At 37.4% G+C, this 16272-nt stretch overlaps 1 protein-coding gene across 2 annotated transcripts in view; it reads left to right on the top strand.

Moving 5' to 3' along the window:
* Positions 1 to 16272, top strand: part of hip1 (huntingtin interacting protein 1) — a 76207-nt gene that overhangs the window by 13376 nt on the left and 46559 nt on the right. For both annotated transcript variants that reach the window (XM_028806936.2, XM_028806937.2), the window contains exons 2-9: positions 10712 to 10775; positions 11184 to 11326; positions 11574 to 11630; positions 13572 to 13652; positions 14579 to 14655; positions 14768 to 14829; positions 15153 to 15293; positions 15865 to 15922. In XM_028806936.2, the coding sequence (XP_028662769.2) occupies positions 10712 to 10775; positions 11184 to 11326; positions 11574 to 11630; positions 13572 to 13652; positions 14579 to 14655; positions 14768 to 14829; positions 15153 to 15293; positions 15865 to 15922 (683 nt within the window). The remainder of the gene's footprint in view (positions 1 to 10711; positions 10776 to 11183; positions 11327 to 11573; positions 11631 to 13571; positions 13653 to 14578; positions 14656 to 14767; positions 14830 to 15152; positions 15294 to 15864; positions 15923 to 16272) is intronic.

Genomic DNA, 16272 nt, shown 5'->3' with positions numbered 1-16272 from the left:
TCTGGCAACAGGCACCTACCAGAATGAGCAGGCAGACAGGTCAGGAATATCTCAGCCAAGTTTCAGCTCCATCATTCCCACTGTGCTGGAAGCCTTAAGCAACTAATGAGGTCCTACATTCAGTTTGCGTATGTTGTGGTTGTGCATGCCAGCATAAAAAGGAAGTCTGCAGTATCTGATTTTACTAAAGTAATGGTAGCAATTGACATCACTCATATTGCAATAAGAGCTCCCAGTGAGAATAAAGCTGCTTTTGAGTAGTGATGAGTGACCTTATATTAACGTATAAGTCATCTGTGATGCCAGGATTAGACTGACAATTGTCATGGCTGGGTGGCTTGGGTCACCCCATGATTCATTTATTTTGAGTCAAAGTAGCATTGATCAGGTGACTTACTGATGGTGCGTGCTGTATGTGATGGCTGACTTGTTGTTAAGGTAAGTGGTTGAACCCTCAGTACTGACCTTTACTCTTCACTGTAACCACCATCATGTCATTACATGTGACAGGTGTTAGTGGCTGCCCACTCAGATGCTGGACCTTGCGCCTTTCCCCAACCCCAGAATGAAGAGGACAGGCGCTACAATACAGTGTGGAGCACATCCAAGATTTCCTCAGCTGCAATTTGTGGTGACTGGATGTGTCAGGAGGAGGCTGTTCTACCAGGCAATGATTGCATATATATGAGGTTCATTAGTGTAGTCAACATATGGTCGTTTCAGGCTGTCAACCTAGCACAGTTTGAGGCACATTCACATACACCCATTTACAAGATGATTATGGCTTAGAGAGGTAAATTGTGTACAAATGTGCACATGCCAGTTGTCTATAAATCAGATTTTTTTTTGACATCCACATTTCCTGTGTTTTGGCATACTCATTTTCACACTTGAATCCACGCAAAGTTTACTAAATGAGATGCCTGTTCACGACTTATGTATCCCTTGATTGCCGAGGGCTTTTGCAGATGGCATTTCTCAGAATTGGATTTAAAGTTTGATGTACATAGGGAAGGGTGACAGGACAATTCCCAGGGATTGATACTTTATTATTAAACTTTCATCCCAAAGTGAAATATAAGATTGATATGTGAGCATGATGAATACTTCTTTGTTTACTGGGCAAAAAAAAGCCTTGACTCTATGGTTCCCTTATTAGGCCTGATCTTTCTGTTTAAAATAATTCATTCTGAATTCCTACAGGTTTCTGAGATTGTGAGAACGATGCAAATTTATTGACTCTCTCAAGCACACTGGCATCATTATTCCAAACAAAGTCAAACTTCATGAAGCCAAGCGATTTGAGTGTGGATTAAAAACTGAATTATTTGTAGCCATCTTTAAATTAGAAATTATGATGCCTTCCTTGCTGTTTTAAAGATTTGCTTTGTTAGCTGGCACTTCTCTCTTTCCTTTGGGTAGGGGTTGAATTTTGGTTTTGTTAAGTATGATTTGATTGTATGGATTGTTGTTTGCTTTTAATTAAAATTAATAAAATAAAAAAAATTATGATTTGGCCTAAATGACACTGGTAAGATTTGATTCAGACCAGACTATAGTGCAAATGCTTATTTACGGGTGTAGACTTTCAGATAAGCATGCATTTCGAAGAAGTATGCTCAGCTTTGGCGTACAACTGTACATGTGGAAGATGCTTATTAAAAAAAACTGTGTGGAAAAACAGGTTTTTATGCTTTTATTGTTCTTTATATGTATACAATAGTGAAATTCATAATGATACAATGTCTCATTGTCAAGTCATTAATAGTACTGGATGTTAAAAATAAACAGTTTTGCTGCATTGTGCTGCTGATATTGATTCTAATTTAACACATTTGTAGACTTAAGAAGCAAAGGGGATAGGTATTAAGATCTTGGCACTTAATGTTGTTTTGTTGATATCTGAATGCAATTTATATATTTACTTAAAAATAATTTAATAAATAACAACATCATCCTTTTAAAAAGCAATTAAGAATTTTTGCAAAGCTCTTTCTCACTCACACAGGGTCATAACCAAAATCTTATTCTGGGTTCATTCATGACTCTAATGAATGTTTAACTGTCCAATTTCTTTTTCCAAGTGATCATTTCTTGCAGCCATTGTTCTGGGAAATCTGTAAAATGTTTGGCCTTAAACCTATATGTAATATGTAGATGGAGGCATTGTGTGCTGATTTAAAATTGTACATGCATGTTTGTTTATTGTATGCCCTACTGGATTATATTATGCCTTGTGTTATGTTCACATCCTTTCACATCCACAAATCGACTGCAAGGTAGCTGGAAAAAGTGAGATTGCAAAGTCTCTGTAAAGCAGGGTATGTTTTCTTTCAATTGTTATATTTTTAGTCTGATATTAGCTTCTAGAACTTTGTAATATCCTTAAATCTGAACGGGAATCAACAAAATTCAACCTACGACCCTACTGTGTTGGCATCTGTTAATTGGTTGGTGTTTTGTAAAAGATGCTGATTGCACTATGAACCGTCTCCTTTACTGGAAGTTATTATCCTTCTGAAGGTAGCAGTGCTGATTAAAAAAAGTACCCTTAAGTCGCAGTATCTCTGTTTTACAGATGCTTTCTTGTGGTTTTAAACTTGAACTGATTATCAACAATTTCAGGGGACAGGGACTTCATTTGACCCAATCAGCAGAGCAGTTATCATGTCCCAGCAGCCCAGACTTCACCACAGTTTGAAGTCTCAGCAACTTTTACTAGTAGCCCAGCTGTAATGACATCTTGTAGTCTTGGTGATTTATACCCGTTCTTCTTTAAAAGCTTTTAAGTTTAATTTTTGTCGCGCTTCCCCAGGCTTGCTATGTTGTATACATTATGTAATATGTTCATTTTAGCATCTTCTGCCAGCAATACAGACTGCTTTACATAAAAGAAACATTTGTTAACTTAGGTTTAATGGGAAATGTATTGAAATTTGGGGGCCATATTAGCAGTAATTGACTTGTCTCATTTGTTCAGATCATTCAGTGTTTCCGATCTTCCTTGGTCCCTCCAGACATCAGAGTAAACAGTGAGAAGCAGTAGTACGTAATGCAACTGCAGAGTGATTGAGTTGGAGCCCGACAAGGTCCTAAGCCTTTAAAAATGAAACTTCCTGCATCCAGGTCACCAGTAGGAGCCTAGAATAGATATTCAGCACTCAGCAGCTTGTCTATTGATGCTGAAAATAAACCACTCATAATTGTCAATTTAATAATTCAGAACATTAAAGTAACTATGAAAATCTAGCAGTACAAGTTAAATGCTTTCCATATGTCATGGCCCCTGACTTTAAAGATAAATTGGCCAAATTACTGGATGGTTAGGTCACTACCCTAATGTTATATGTCAGAACTAATCATATTTGTTTTTAGCAAAGAGATATATTAAGTAGACACATCATAACATATCTTTTCACACAAGTTTAAAGAAAATATGAAAATTGAAATATGCCTGACCTCTGTCAAAATGGAATCTATCTACACTTCCAGTCAAAAGGCTTAGAACACCTCTGTTTGTCTTCAAATGTAATCATTTGAAATGCAATGAATGACCTAAAATGGTGAAAATATAAGCAGTAAACTGCCAGAGGTTTAAATTTAAAGTTTATGTTGGCAAAAACTGAAAAAAAGAAATTTCAGAATATTACAAATGGTCCTTCTTCAGGGAACAACTAATAGGTTACAACCTACAGATGTTCTGCAGCATTTAAAGTAAATTAAGGCTTGCAAGTTGAAGCAAACAGTTTGCACAGGTGTCCCAACTTCTGCTGATTACTTACAAAGCCTCTGTTTGTTTTAAAGCAGAGTTGGAACAGACTGTGTTGTTACACCCTATAAAGTACTTCTTGGACAATATTACACTGTAGAAAATTGTACATTCCAGTGATAGCGGGAAGAAAACAGCAATTAATAAACTAAATGAGACAGAGCATTAATGTCCTTAGAAGTGCAGGCCATACGTTTACATAAATTGCAAAAAAAAAAAAAAGTATCAGTGAGTACGGTTTCCTAAACAATCCAACGGTAATTGGAAACTGGAAGAAACTCTGATATGAAGAGATCTGGTAGGCCCAAAGTCACAATCTAATCAGAAGACAAGTTTGAGGGTCACCAGCATGTATGGTGAGCATCTCACAGCTTAACAGTGGTCAAACAAAGCAAGTCTCAGTTTCAACTGTGAAGAGGAGACTTTGTGCTGCAGGTTTGACAGGGCAAGAAGCAGTAAGAAAGCCATTCCTTAAAGGACAAACTAGGGTCTTGAAATACCAGCTGTGGACTACTGCAGACTGGAAGAAAACAACCTTATTGGACCGATGAATCAAAGTTCGAAATCTTCGGTTGATAATATAGGCTATTTGTACACCACTGAGTTGGTGAAAGGATAGTTCTTCAGTGTGTGACACCAACTGTCAAACATGGAGGAGGAAGTGTGATGGTCTCGGGTACTTTTGCTGGAGGCAGACTTGGTGACATGCACAGAGTGACTGGCAAGTCAAAATGGTTACCACAGTTTGCTGGCTAATTTGAGGGATCAAAAATTCAAATAAAATTTTGTACACTTAATGATTCCTTGACTTATTTTTTTGTCTGCCATTGGTTATTTGTTCTATGCCTTGATTTCGTGAAACATTAAGACAAGAGGGCACTAGCTGTTAAATTTGCAGGAGTTTTGGGAAGGACACACAGTTTGCAACTTCTCAATCATATTAAGTGATAATGGGAAGGGTGCAGAGAAAACTACTGCCACTAGGAGTAGCTGCTCAATGGTACCTGCAGACGTTTGAGTGCTGCCAGGTAACCAGGAAACACTTATAAAGGCTAACCAGAAGGGGTTTCTTGATTGGGCTTAAAAGGCCCCTGCAGTCAGTATACAGTGGGATTGGAGTTGGGAAGAAGTCATTGCTAAATAGCTTGACAAGTGAAGAGACTAGAGGTGAACTAAGTAAAGGATGAAGGCCAAAAGACTTAGGCTTTTTGTTATTTTTAAACCCCTATGTTTCAGTTGGGTAATTTGTTTGACAATAAAACACTTTTGTTGTTACATTTGTTCTGTTGGTCATTCATGTTTGGGAACGATGCACAAGCACCCTATACAGTTCACACCTCTTGACAAAATTACATTGAGCTGATTTAATCTGTAGAAGGTTATTTTCCATCTACTGTTGGCAATAGACCTGAGCTGTATCTAAAAGTATAGCTTTAGTAAGTAGATGGTATGTATTTTGGTTAATGTGAACCTTGAGAAAGGTGGTCTCCATTGGAGATCATTCTTTTATTCTATAAACAGGGTAACAAACTAGTCTAGTGGCCCATTTAGAGCAGTGGTTTTCAGCCCTTTAGACCAGTGGACTGTTTAGTTTTAGAATTTATTTGTACATTGAGGAGAGTGGGGGGTATGTCCATTTAGGATGTTCGAGCAGACTCAATATTGATTAACATTTGAGTGAAGAGTGGGGTGGATGTGTGGGGGCCCTACTTAGAGTGCTGAGCACTGAGATTAACATTCAATCAAAGAGCGGAGGTGATACCCCCTTTGAGTTTTGAGTGGGTTGATTGATTAATATTCGATTGAAGAGCAGGTTGCTTCCAGATTTACTACCAAAAGAGGTCCAGAGACTGGATACATTTCATAGCCAGCTTTTCGTGGACCACAGTAGGCAATAACAGTGTCAGTATACTTCTTATATCTGACATTTCGTTGACTGGCAGAAAATTTCTACAGACCAGTGCCAGTCCATGGCAATTGTGAAACACTGGGTTGGAACACCATCCAGGCTCCATCCCTGTGGTGATATATTTCTTACATTATAAATCAGAGTAGCCACTACTCGCTATGTAGAGATATCTAAAAATTAATTTGTTAAAATTTCAAAATTGGCTACACATACGAATTGTAGGCAACACATAGAGATCGAATTTAACCGTCAAGTAAAGTGAGATCTTCCAGAAGGGATACATGTTTGTATAAGGTGTTTATATATTAAGGGTTCAGATAAAAAAACTCTCTCCTTTATATTATGGAAAAATATATAAAAATAAAAATTGAAAATTTCTTACTAAACATTAATTCATTAGGAAATAAATTGGTACTAGTTATAGCATTGCTTTAGATTACTTAAAATTACAGCCCAATACAGACCAACTCCTTATTTACATTTTTTTCTAAGTTCTGCAGAAATTTATAATCTTTACAACTCTAATCTCTTGTTAAAGAAACAATATATGTGAGAAACGTCCATCTGAATTTTGCCCTGGTCACAGGAGTGAAACTGTTGTAACTGAAGTTGTAAAGTAGGAGTTTATCTGCCACGATATAGGAAATGCCACAATGAGTGCCCTTTTGGATGAAGGTGCAGCTTTTGAAACTGTTGATCATGGCGCTTTACTGCCCAGGTTTGAGATATTAATTAGCTTATTAGACATTATTTATTAATATTAACCCAATCCTTTTCAATATTCAAAAAGTCTGACTATACTCCCTTATTCCATTTCACAGTTAGAAAACATATCCTTTTAGGGTTCAGCGTTGGGACCAATTGTATTTTCTGTATATATGTTCTGCGGTGGGTTGGCACCCTGCCCGGGATTGGTTCCTGCCTTGTGCCCTGTGTTGACTGGGATTGGCTCCAGCAGACCCCCGTGACCCTGTGTTCGGATTCAGCGGGTTGGAAAATGGATGGATGTATATATGTTGAGCTTTGGAAGATATAATTCGGAAACATTTTATCAATCTCCATTTGTATACTGATGATGCCGAGCATTTAAACCAAATGACTCTTCTTCAGTTAAAACACTAATTCACTGCTTTTAATTATTTGTGTTTAAATGCATAAAAAAGCAGGTGGGCACACTGCAAATATACAGACAGTATGAAAATTCTTTAATTATTTTTTGCAGAATTACATAACAAAAAGTATAAAACAGAATTCAGATCTTCCTGGCTGAAAAGGTCTTAAATGCAACTTCAATTTTAATTTTCGGTGCCAGTTCACACTCTAAGGAAATTGTAGCCAGTCCATTAAACACTGTCCTCTGTCATTAGACTGCTGGAATCATTCAGAATGTCCTCACTTCTTAATGTTAGCTGATGGTTGGTCTCTGATCTGGATGATATGCAGAAATGACTGCTGTGACTGAGGACAAAACCCTCTCCTCCACTTTTGATTTCAAAGAAGACAAGTGATTTGATGACTGATAATGGCAGATTATCAACTCTGGTAACTGAGTCTGAGACAGTATATTTAAAAAATGAGCCTTTTGTGTTTTGGAAATGTCAGCTTTTTAATGTTCTCCTCTATTGGACAGTTGTAGTAATTTTAGAGAGTTGTACTTTGTTGTCAATCAACAACTTTTCACACCGATAGTCAGAATGGGCACCAGTGCCATAGATATGGAGGTGGGTGACACAGGCTGGGACCTATTATTATTATTATTTACATTTGTATAGCGCTTTTTTCCCTACTCAAAGTGCTTTTCATAGTGAGTAAGGAGCCACTTCAACCACCACTAATGTGTAGCATTCACCTGGATGATGCAAAGGCCTTTTTTTTTTTTTTTTTTTTTTTGTACCAAGAAGCTCAACGCACATTAGCTGTTAGGTGGTGAAGGGGTGAAAGAGATAGAGAGACAGTTAAAGACAGGGGATGATTAGGGGGCCAGAATGACTAGGCTGGGGTGGGCAATTTAGCCTGGACATTGGGATACAGCCTACTTTTTACAAAGGAAGCCCAGGGATCTTTTATGACCACAGAAAGTCATGGCCTCAGTTTTACATCTCATCCGAAGGACAACACCATTTTTACAACAAGATGAGACAGAGAAAACTTGGATGGTATGCCCTGCCATCAAGTTCCTAAAAGACTGCATGATAATTTAAAGCAGTATGTTTGCTGAGGTTTCTTGCTGCGAAATGGGGATCCTCCGTGAGGTCTGGCTGGTACATTTAACCACCTTTGCTGAACTGCTGCCCTAAGCAATCGTCTAGTTTTCCTGTATCACTAAGGTGCCATCTGAAGCTCATCTGGAAAGTTCAGGTAATGGATAGTGACAAAGTGTTGTAGTCTTCTCAAAGATAATGAAGCTTCTAAAAGGCTGATAGACCCTCAGCATGCTAAATTAAAGACAAAGTGAATGAATTGTTGCCAATTCTAAAGTAGCTTTTGAGAGTTCATTGAGTAGTTTTTTTTTTTTTTTAATTGTAAATAGAATGAGATTTCCTTTTCCCATTGGATTAGGATAAGATAGGTGATAAGCAAGCAATGTAATATTAGAATAGATTTTTCATTACAAAATGTTATCCCTCCCAGTAATGCTTGAAATACTGCTGTAAGTGAATTAGGAGTTTTTATGACTCTAGTACTGTATGACAGGTAATCAAAGATTCTTTGTACCCAGTAACTTCCCATCCCCAACCAGTGGTGGAGCAGGGCCATCCCAAAATATAGGACTCAGTGAGGTGGGGGCCTGACAACATTGCTTACACATAGGGGCTTAATCGGTATACATTTCAGGTCACCTGAGTTAAGATAAATGCAAGCAGTACTCAATTTTAATTGCACAATGCTTTGCACAGATTGATGAGTAGTGTATCTTGTAAATGGCTGAGTTACATGAGTGAAATTCAGACTGAAAGGTTCTGCTCTCAGTGCCGTTTTAAATGTTCTGGAGGTGAATTGTTTTCTTTATTGAAGATCACATAGTTTTTATAATTGATATTAGAAGGTTATTGGGGAAACCCTGGCATATGTTGTTTAACAGAGTTTGACACACAATATTTGAAGAATGCACAATCTAAAAATCTTTAAAGGGCCCAAAGTCAAGAATCTTCCATTTCTTAAGTGCTTTGTAAGTTAATGATCCGTTGATGATTGTCCTGCATGGGAACAATTGAAAATAGCATTTTGGACTTGCACTGGTGGCATATTCTGAGCAAATGTTGCACCATCTGATTCCTGCTTATTTGATGGTAATTGGTTCAGTGGGTGTACTGAGCAAGGCATGTAAGATGAGTTTGAAAAGGATTTCTCTCCCATAGCTAACCAAATCAGTAGAGTTTTATTCCTTTTTGCTTCCTTCCAATGTCTCAAACTGAAAACATAACTCAGATGGCTTTAATTTTAGTTTGGCTGTAATTCACCTGAAATTTGATGTTATCCTTGACATAGATTTAACTTTTAGTCTTCAGCACTTCCTTAAATGCACTTTATTCATCTTTCAAAATGAAGGAAATTTCTAAAGCTGGTACCTTGAAAAGCTGCTTCATTCGTTTCTAGAAGAATTGGCAAGTGTTACACTTTATGGTTGGGATGCTTAAATTGTTCACTTCTCTACTGTTAATTAGAAATGTGCCTTCAAGAGTCATGACTACAACTAAGAAGTACACCCATGCAACTTCAGTTTTTAAATCACTTTATTGGTTTTGCATTAAGCTTAGAGAGGTGGTTTTAAAAACCCTATTGCTTAAATATAAAGTGACAAATTATTTAACAGCCTCGTTGTACCTATCAGAACGTAATTATGCTTATACTCTAGAGCATGCATTGCATTTTCAGAAATTCCAAGGCTAAGTAAAGCTATTGTAGGAGGCAAAGCCTTTGGCGATAGGAAGCCCAAACTCTGGAATGATCTGCCTAACGATATTTAAAAAGCTCCATTATCCTCAACATTTAAATCAAAATAATTATAACATACTCTTGTGTAGCAGCAAAGGGTATTCATTTTGCTTTCTTATGTTGCTTTTAATAGTTTTTAATACATCTTGATTGATTGGTGATTACAAAGTCTTTCCATTTATATGTGCATTTTCATATAATCCGAGAAGCACCTGCTGCGACACCCATGTGTGTCTGTCTATCTGTCTCCATGAAATGACTTAGCTCCCTGTGGATTGATTTTGTTGAAATGTGACATATTTAGTCTTCAAAGAAATTTGTCAAGACAGTCCAGTTTACTGTGACATATCCGGGATAGATTATGCTCTACAAAGTTTTGAAATTTCCAAATCTCCTCTTTAAAAGCATTGGCAAATCTGAAAACTTGTCTATTTTGCATATTTTCCTATTTTTGTGTGCACCCTCTCCCACCAACACCTATTGTCTATGGGGGAGAGCAAAAGCTTTAGATTGTCAAAAATTTCAGTCTCTAGTTTTTTCGACGAGTCTTGAGGTTTTGGGGTCCATTGATATCAGTGATGGGTGTGTGTCTATCTGTGTGTTACAACTTCTTGAGGAGGGTCTATAGCTAAAACAGGTGGAAGGAAAAATACCAAACTTGAAACTTAAGCCTATTATGAGATGTGCTGGTTAGTTTTTGATCCAAATAGTGCAAGAAAAGAGGCATTCTAGAGGAACTCTCAAATACCGTAATTCTGCAGTTAATTATGAATTCTTCTCGTCAATTACTATCTTAATGCCTGTTTTATGATCAGAAAGATCAACATCAAAGCGGTAAATAATTACTGAAATGTTATAGAATAGTTCTGGTAACTTGGTTCGTAGGGTGCAAAGCCTCCTGACACTCATGTCTGAATTTTTCACTGCTACTGACAGCAAACAGATACCCTGTACATGGGGCTGAAACACTAAAAGACTGTATACGCAGGTAGGAACTCGCTGTTACAAGCAGCATGACGAGCTTCAGTGTGAGGGGTATGGAGGATAAAAACAAATTTTCTGAATTTATCATTGATGCAGAAACTTTCTAATTTCAGGCAGTGAGCATCAACAAGGCCATCAATGCACAGGAAGTGGCTGTTAAGGAGAAACATGCCAGAAATATCCTTTTTGTGTGCTTGAGCAAAGACGAACATGGTGAGTGCTTAGGATGAAGTTAGAAATGGACATTCTAATTTTAAAAATAACCTCCACTTTAAAAACAAAAAACAAAACAAGATAAGACCCTAAAGTGACTTTGAGGTGTTAAATTGTCTTGTATGAATATGTGTGCTACAGACCTGTAGGGGAGAGTTTAAATTTTTTTGATCATCTAGTGGTAAATTATGAAAGCAAGCAGGAGTAAAATGTGGGCTTATTTATCTTCTGATTTGGCATTGCTGTTGAGCATCCTCCTGGTATTTTGTCTACTGTCCGCCCATTCATCTTTCAGGACTTTTCACTAAACTGCATAATCTATAATTCTGACCAAATCTGACCCAATATGCGCCTTAACTCTTTGGCCTCTACCCTGCATCCTTGGGACACACCATGAGAAAGGTGCTCAGACATTCTGGGCTGCTGTCAACCGTCTTCCTCTCTCCAGTAATGCCGTGCTGTGCTGGAAGTTCTGCCATGTTTTTCATAAACTGCTACGAGATGGGCACCCCAGTGTAAGTTGCCTTGTTTATTTCTGGTATACCAGGCTGTGTTACTGAACCTGTCATAGCTTTTTGCTACTCATTTGTACTGCACTTTAGTCCTTATCTTTGCAGGGTCTCTTCGTCTCTGTTAACTGTGGTGTTCATGATTCCTGGGGATCAATCATTAACTGTTAATTCCTCATACTTCATTCACACTGTAAAGGTAGTCACCTATTTGACACTAAGTTTGTGTCTTTTTATTTTGTTACTCACCTAGGTCCTGAAAGATTCTTTACGAAACAAAGCAGATCTGAGTGATATGAGCAGAATGTGGGTAAGAAACCTATGGCCTTGTTTTGTTTATGATGTTTTGTTCGCTCTCATCTCCTTCCAGGGTTCTTTTGGTCAGTAAGATGGTTTATAGTTAGGTTTCAAGATTTTCAGCATTATGATACCTCTAGTTGATCGATCTGATGCATTTTCGAGTGAGATGTTAGAACATTTTAATGCTGAACATACCAAAATATAAATGATCTTGATCATACAGTGAATCCTTGATTTAATGGGATATCACAAGTGATAATCTGGAGCTTGTTGGGCTGGGTGTTGGCTGTAGTCCTTGTTCATTTAGCCCGGTCCTGTTGTTCATTTTTGTTTTATCAACTGAATGAGTGTTGTAAAATATGTGAAATACCTTGTGATTTAACTCTTAGAAGGACAAAGAATTTTTAAAACCCGTGTGTACAGATGAATACTTTGTTTTACACTTCCCCAAACTGCAGAGATTGACATAATCTAAAGTGTATTTTTACCCTTTGTAATGCTGATCTATGAATTTTAAATCTGTCATAGGGAGGTACTTGAAATTTGTTGAATTTTGTTTGTCAAACTTTGTTTTGATATTTAATATCCACAGCTCTGTATTCTAGATATTGTAAATCATCTTAATACAGTATTCTTTCAACCATAGTCAGCATGAGTAGTTAATTTTGGTTTTGCTTTGCACCAAATTATTATTTTTTTCTGCAGTGTCTTAATGAGCTTTGCATTATTTCATATGTTGAATTCAACCTATAAACAATAATATTAATGGAAATTATGGTCCACAAGGATTACTGCAAAATTAACTGTAAATTAATATGCAGTGTTTGTCATTATAGGACACCTATTCTGTCCTTTTAATTCATTAAATCAAAGAATTCCTGTATATCTAAAGAACCGTGAATGAACTGTATAAAGCCAAATTTTTGCCCGGGGGACAAATAAAGTCAGTCTATCAATCTATCAATCATCTGGGGTTTCAGATGTTACTAGAATGCACCGTGCTATCAAGATAACTAGCTGACTTGTTCGGACACTGGAGAGGGGCTGGTCCGTGGTGGTCTGTTTGAATTATTGACTTATTTTTGTTATCTAGTTTTTTCCATTATATTTAACTTAAATTGCCTTTAATTGAGTAATATAGATCATTAATAAAAAGTAAAGTAACACTGCAAAAATGTGTCTATTACTCATTTACTTTTATGAAGAAGACCTCAACAAAGGCTTCATTTTGGTCTTCATAACACTTATAAAACATCAGTAAATAGGTTAATCAGCTGTGTGCGCAGTGTGGCTTATTCACATGATGGCAAAATAACTTATTAATATGAAGGATTCACAAGCCATATACTAAATATGTAATATAAAAAGAAATGTATCTCAGCTAAGTCATCTCGGACCACTCCAAAGTGAAGTTTTGCTAGTAGGTCACATTGCAGAGATGAATAAACACTTTGCTGATGTATTGTAAGTGTTATAAAGACCTGAAAAAGTGTTTAAGATCTTGCTACATAAGAGTAAATATTTGCAATACTTAAACTAAATTGTTACCAAAGTAAATGAAAGTGAGTAGGACACCTTGCTCTTACTTGGCAGTGGGTAGTTTAGACAGCTATTCAGGTTGGCAAAGTTTTGACAATTGTTCACAAGACTCGGTGCTTGAAGTGGAACCAAATTACTGTCGGTACTCTGATGGTGTTACAATCAAATGATTCATTCTCTGTGAAGATTCATGAAGATGTGCCAGTACGCACTGGTACTGTAAGACAACATGCCGGCATGGTGGAATCTGTATTGTTGTGTCATTACGATATGACAGTCGAGCAAAGAGTGAAGGTGCCTGATACTAAATGTTTATAAAGTGGAAGAGGTACCAGTACTGTGTACTGGTGATCACCAATCCACTCCAAGTACTGACAAGATCCAACGTTATTTCTTCATATGTTTTGCATAGGGTCATTTGAGTGAAGGCTATGGCAGGCTGTGCAGCATCTACCTCAAACTACTCATCACAAAAATGGAGTTTCACACAAAGGTGAGTTCACTATAAGCCTGTGCCATTCACCTTGTTACTATAAGCCCAAACATAACACTTCTTTTTTTTCTTAAATTCTTCAGATGGGACCACCTAGGATAATTTTTTATGATCTTTTAGCTGTAATGTTTGACTGTTATGGTGAGGGAAGATGGCATGCTAATGTTGTGTTGGAGAATGTGGAAGCATGCTTTGGTTTGATATGCTCCCAAATGTCCAAAGAATATCACTTAGGAGGTACAGAAGAAGGTTAACCATTCTCACTTTGTGCTTACAGTGGAACATAGGGAAAATGTCTCCCGCTTTGATTTCTGTGAAACAGCTCTTCAGTTTAGTTCTGAAGTAGTCATGGAGTGATATCACTTTTCAGTCCACACCTCCAGGGCATTGCACTCTGCTTTAATGTAACCACAAGTTGGTGGCTGATATTAAAATATTTTTCCTCATTTGTTCAGTTGATCCTACTGTGTGGCGTCTGTAATCAATGGTGCTCAATGTACAGGCACCAGCTGCAGCCTATAACAAGCAACATTTACATTCATTAAATTCAGATTTTATATCTGAAAAATGAATTCTCAAGTATACTGACAACAATACTACAAAATAAACAAGTTGTCCTTTTGGACTTTGTCTTGCTTAAGATGACAAAAGTTATATTGTAGCAAAAACAATGGAAGTCAGAAGGTAGGTTAGCTTTTCAAACTTGCTACTCAGTTGTCTGTAATATAAATTACTATTTGCATTAAAAATCGAGATTAAGAGCAGAGTTAAGTAGAAACTGCAAGAGTAGGGGTGGTTTACTTCTTATATCTATTACTATGTGTTTGCTTATACAAATTTTAGGTTATTACAAGACATTCAAGTTATTCATTCTTAGTGTAACCAAATTGATTCCATATTTTGTATTACAACTTTGTTAATTTCAGAACCCACACTTCCCTGGCAACCTACAGATGACTGACCGGCAACTGGATGAGGCTGGAGAGAATGATGTAAATAACTTGTGAGTGCTTAGAACCCGAACCTCAGAACCTGAGCGCAGGTCACTTCCTTGCCTAGCAGAGCTTAGTACGTACTGCTTTAAATCAATTCTTTCCCATCTTTATTCTTTTCAGCTTCCAAATGACCGTGGAGATGTTTGACTATTTAGAATGCGAGCTGAACCTTTTTCTTGCAGGTGAGGAGGAGCCACTTTTTGAAACTCATAATACAGACAAATTAACACCACATTGCATAAGTCTGCACCTTAATTTCGTCTATTCTGGGAAAACCATAGTACAAACCAGTTTGACTGTGACAGCTAAGTCAGAAGCTTTTTCTTTCTTTTTAATTTTCTTGCTTTATAGTCATTCTGGTGTGGTGTGTGTTTAGAGTAAAGTGCAAGTATCTATCGAAATATAGCCGTATTGCTCCAGGACATATCAGTGTCCTGTAACAATGTTATACATATATCAAAAATGTGTTCCTATTGCTTATTTGCTGTGCTTATTTATTTTACAGTTTTTAGCTCTCTGGACATGTCTCGATCAGTTTCTGTCACGGCAGCTGGACAGTGTCGACTGGCCCCGCTCATTCAGGTCATTTTGGATTGCAGCCATCTGTATGACTACACTGTCAAACTGCTCTTCAAACTGCATTCCTGTGAGTAAATCCAATTGGCTAATACACCCACAATAATATTATTACCATTATGTTGCTCCACCGACCAAGATATATGACTTTGATTAACTGGTGACTCTGAATTGGTCCACTAATGAATGTGGGAGCATGTACGGCTGGGCACGGTGATGGATCAGTGCACTATCCAGGCCTGGTTCATTCTTTGTGTATAGTGCTATCAGGATAGGTACCAGTTTTCTACAACCCTGAACTGGATAAACAGATTAGAAAGTGGAGAGGTGAGAGGACTTGGTTGCCATAAATGGTCAGGCTTTGTCTAATGCTCATATTTTCTCCAAGGACAGACTTTTGCAGAGACAGAAATTGGCAAAGTATCCAGGTTTCCAGTTGTATATCTTGATTCCATTTATGTGAAGTTTTTTTCACCTTTTTTTCCTTTAATGAGCATTCCTGTATTTAAAATCATTGGCAAAAATTAAAAGCAGAAATGTACTGAAGTGTTGTGCTGTTCCAAGGGTGTTTGGTTTATATGTAGTCGGTGGCATTGCTGTTTATCTTACTGGATACTAATGGGATTATTTGTTGTTCTTAGGTCTACCAGCTGATACCCTGCAGGGTCACCGTGACCGTTTTCTGGAGCAATTCAAAAAGTAAGCAGCAGGGACATTTGTCTTGGATAGCATGCCATGAAATCTATGCAGCCTAATGGAAACGGACACCACTATATTCAGGTTCCACCACCCCTGGAGTGGGAGAGCCTTGTATTGATGACAGTGTTTAGCGAACAGAACCTAAAAGGACCCATATCACACACACCCTACAGTTGGCCTCTTCAGTTATTTTATTGACAAATTGTGTTTATTTAGATTTCTTCCATGTAATTATTTTGCTAAGCAAGTTTTTTGATTTCTTTTGGATGAGTAATAGCAGCATTTAGGCACATTGGTCTCTTGATAAGAGTCCACAAATACAGTACCTCCTTTGACATGCCCTTTGGTAC

Source organism: Erpetoichthys calabaricus, chromosome 8 (assembly GCF_900747795.2).
Source record: "Erpetoichthys calabaricus chromosome 8, fErpCal1.3, whole genome shotgun sequence".
NCBI classification, from domain to species: Eukaryota; Metazoa; Chordata; class Cladistia; order Polypteriformes; family Polypteridae; genus Erpetoichthys; species Erpetoichthys calabaricus.
This window is presented reverse-complemented; position numbering and strand designations above follow the sequence as displayed.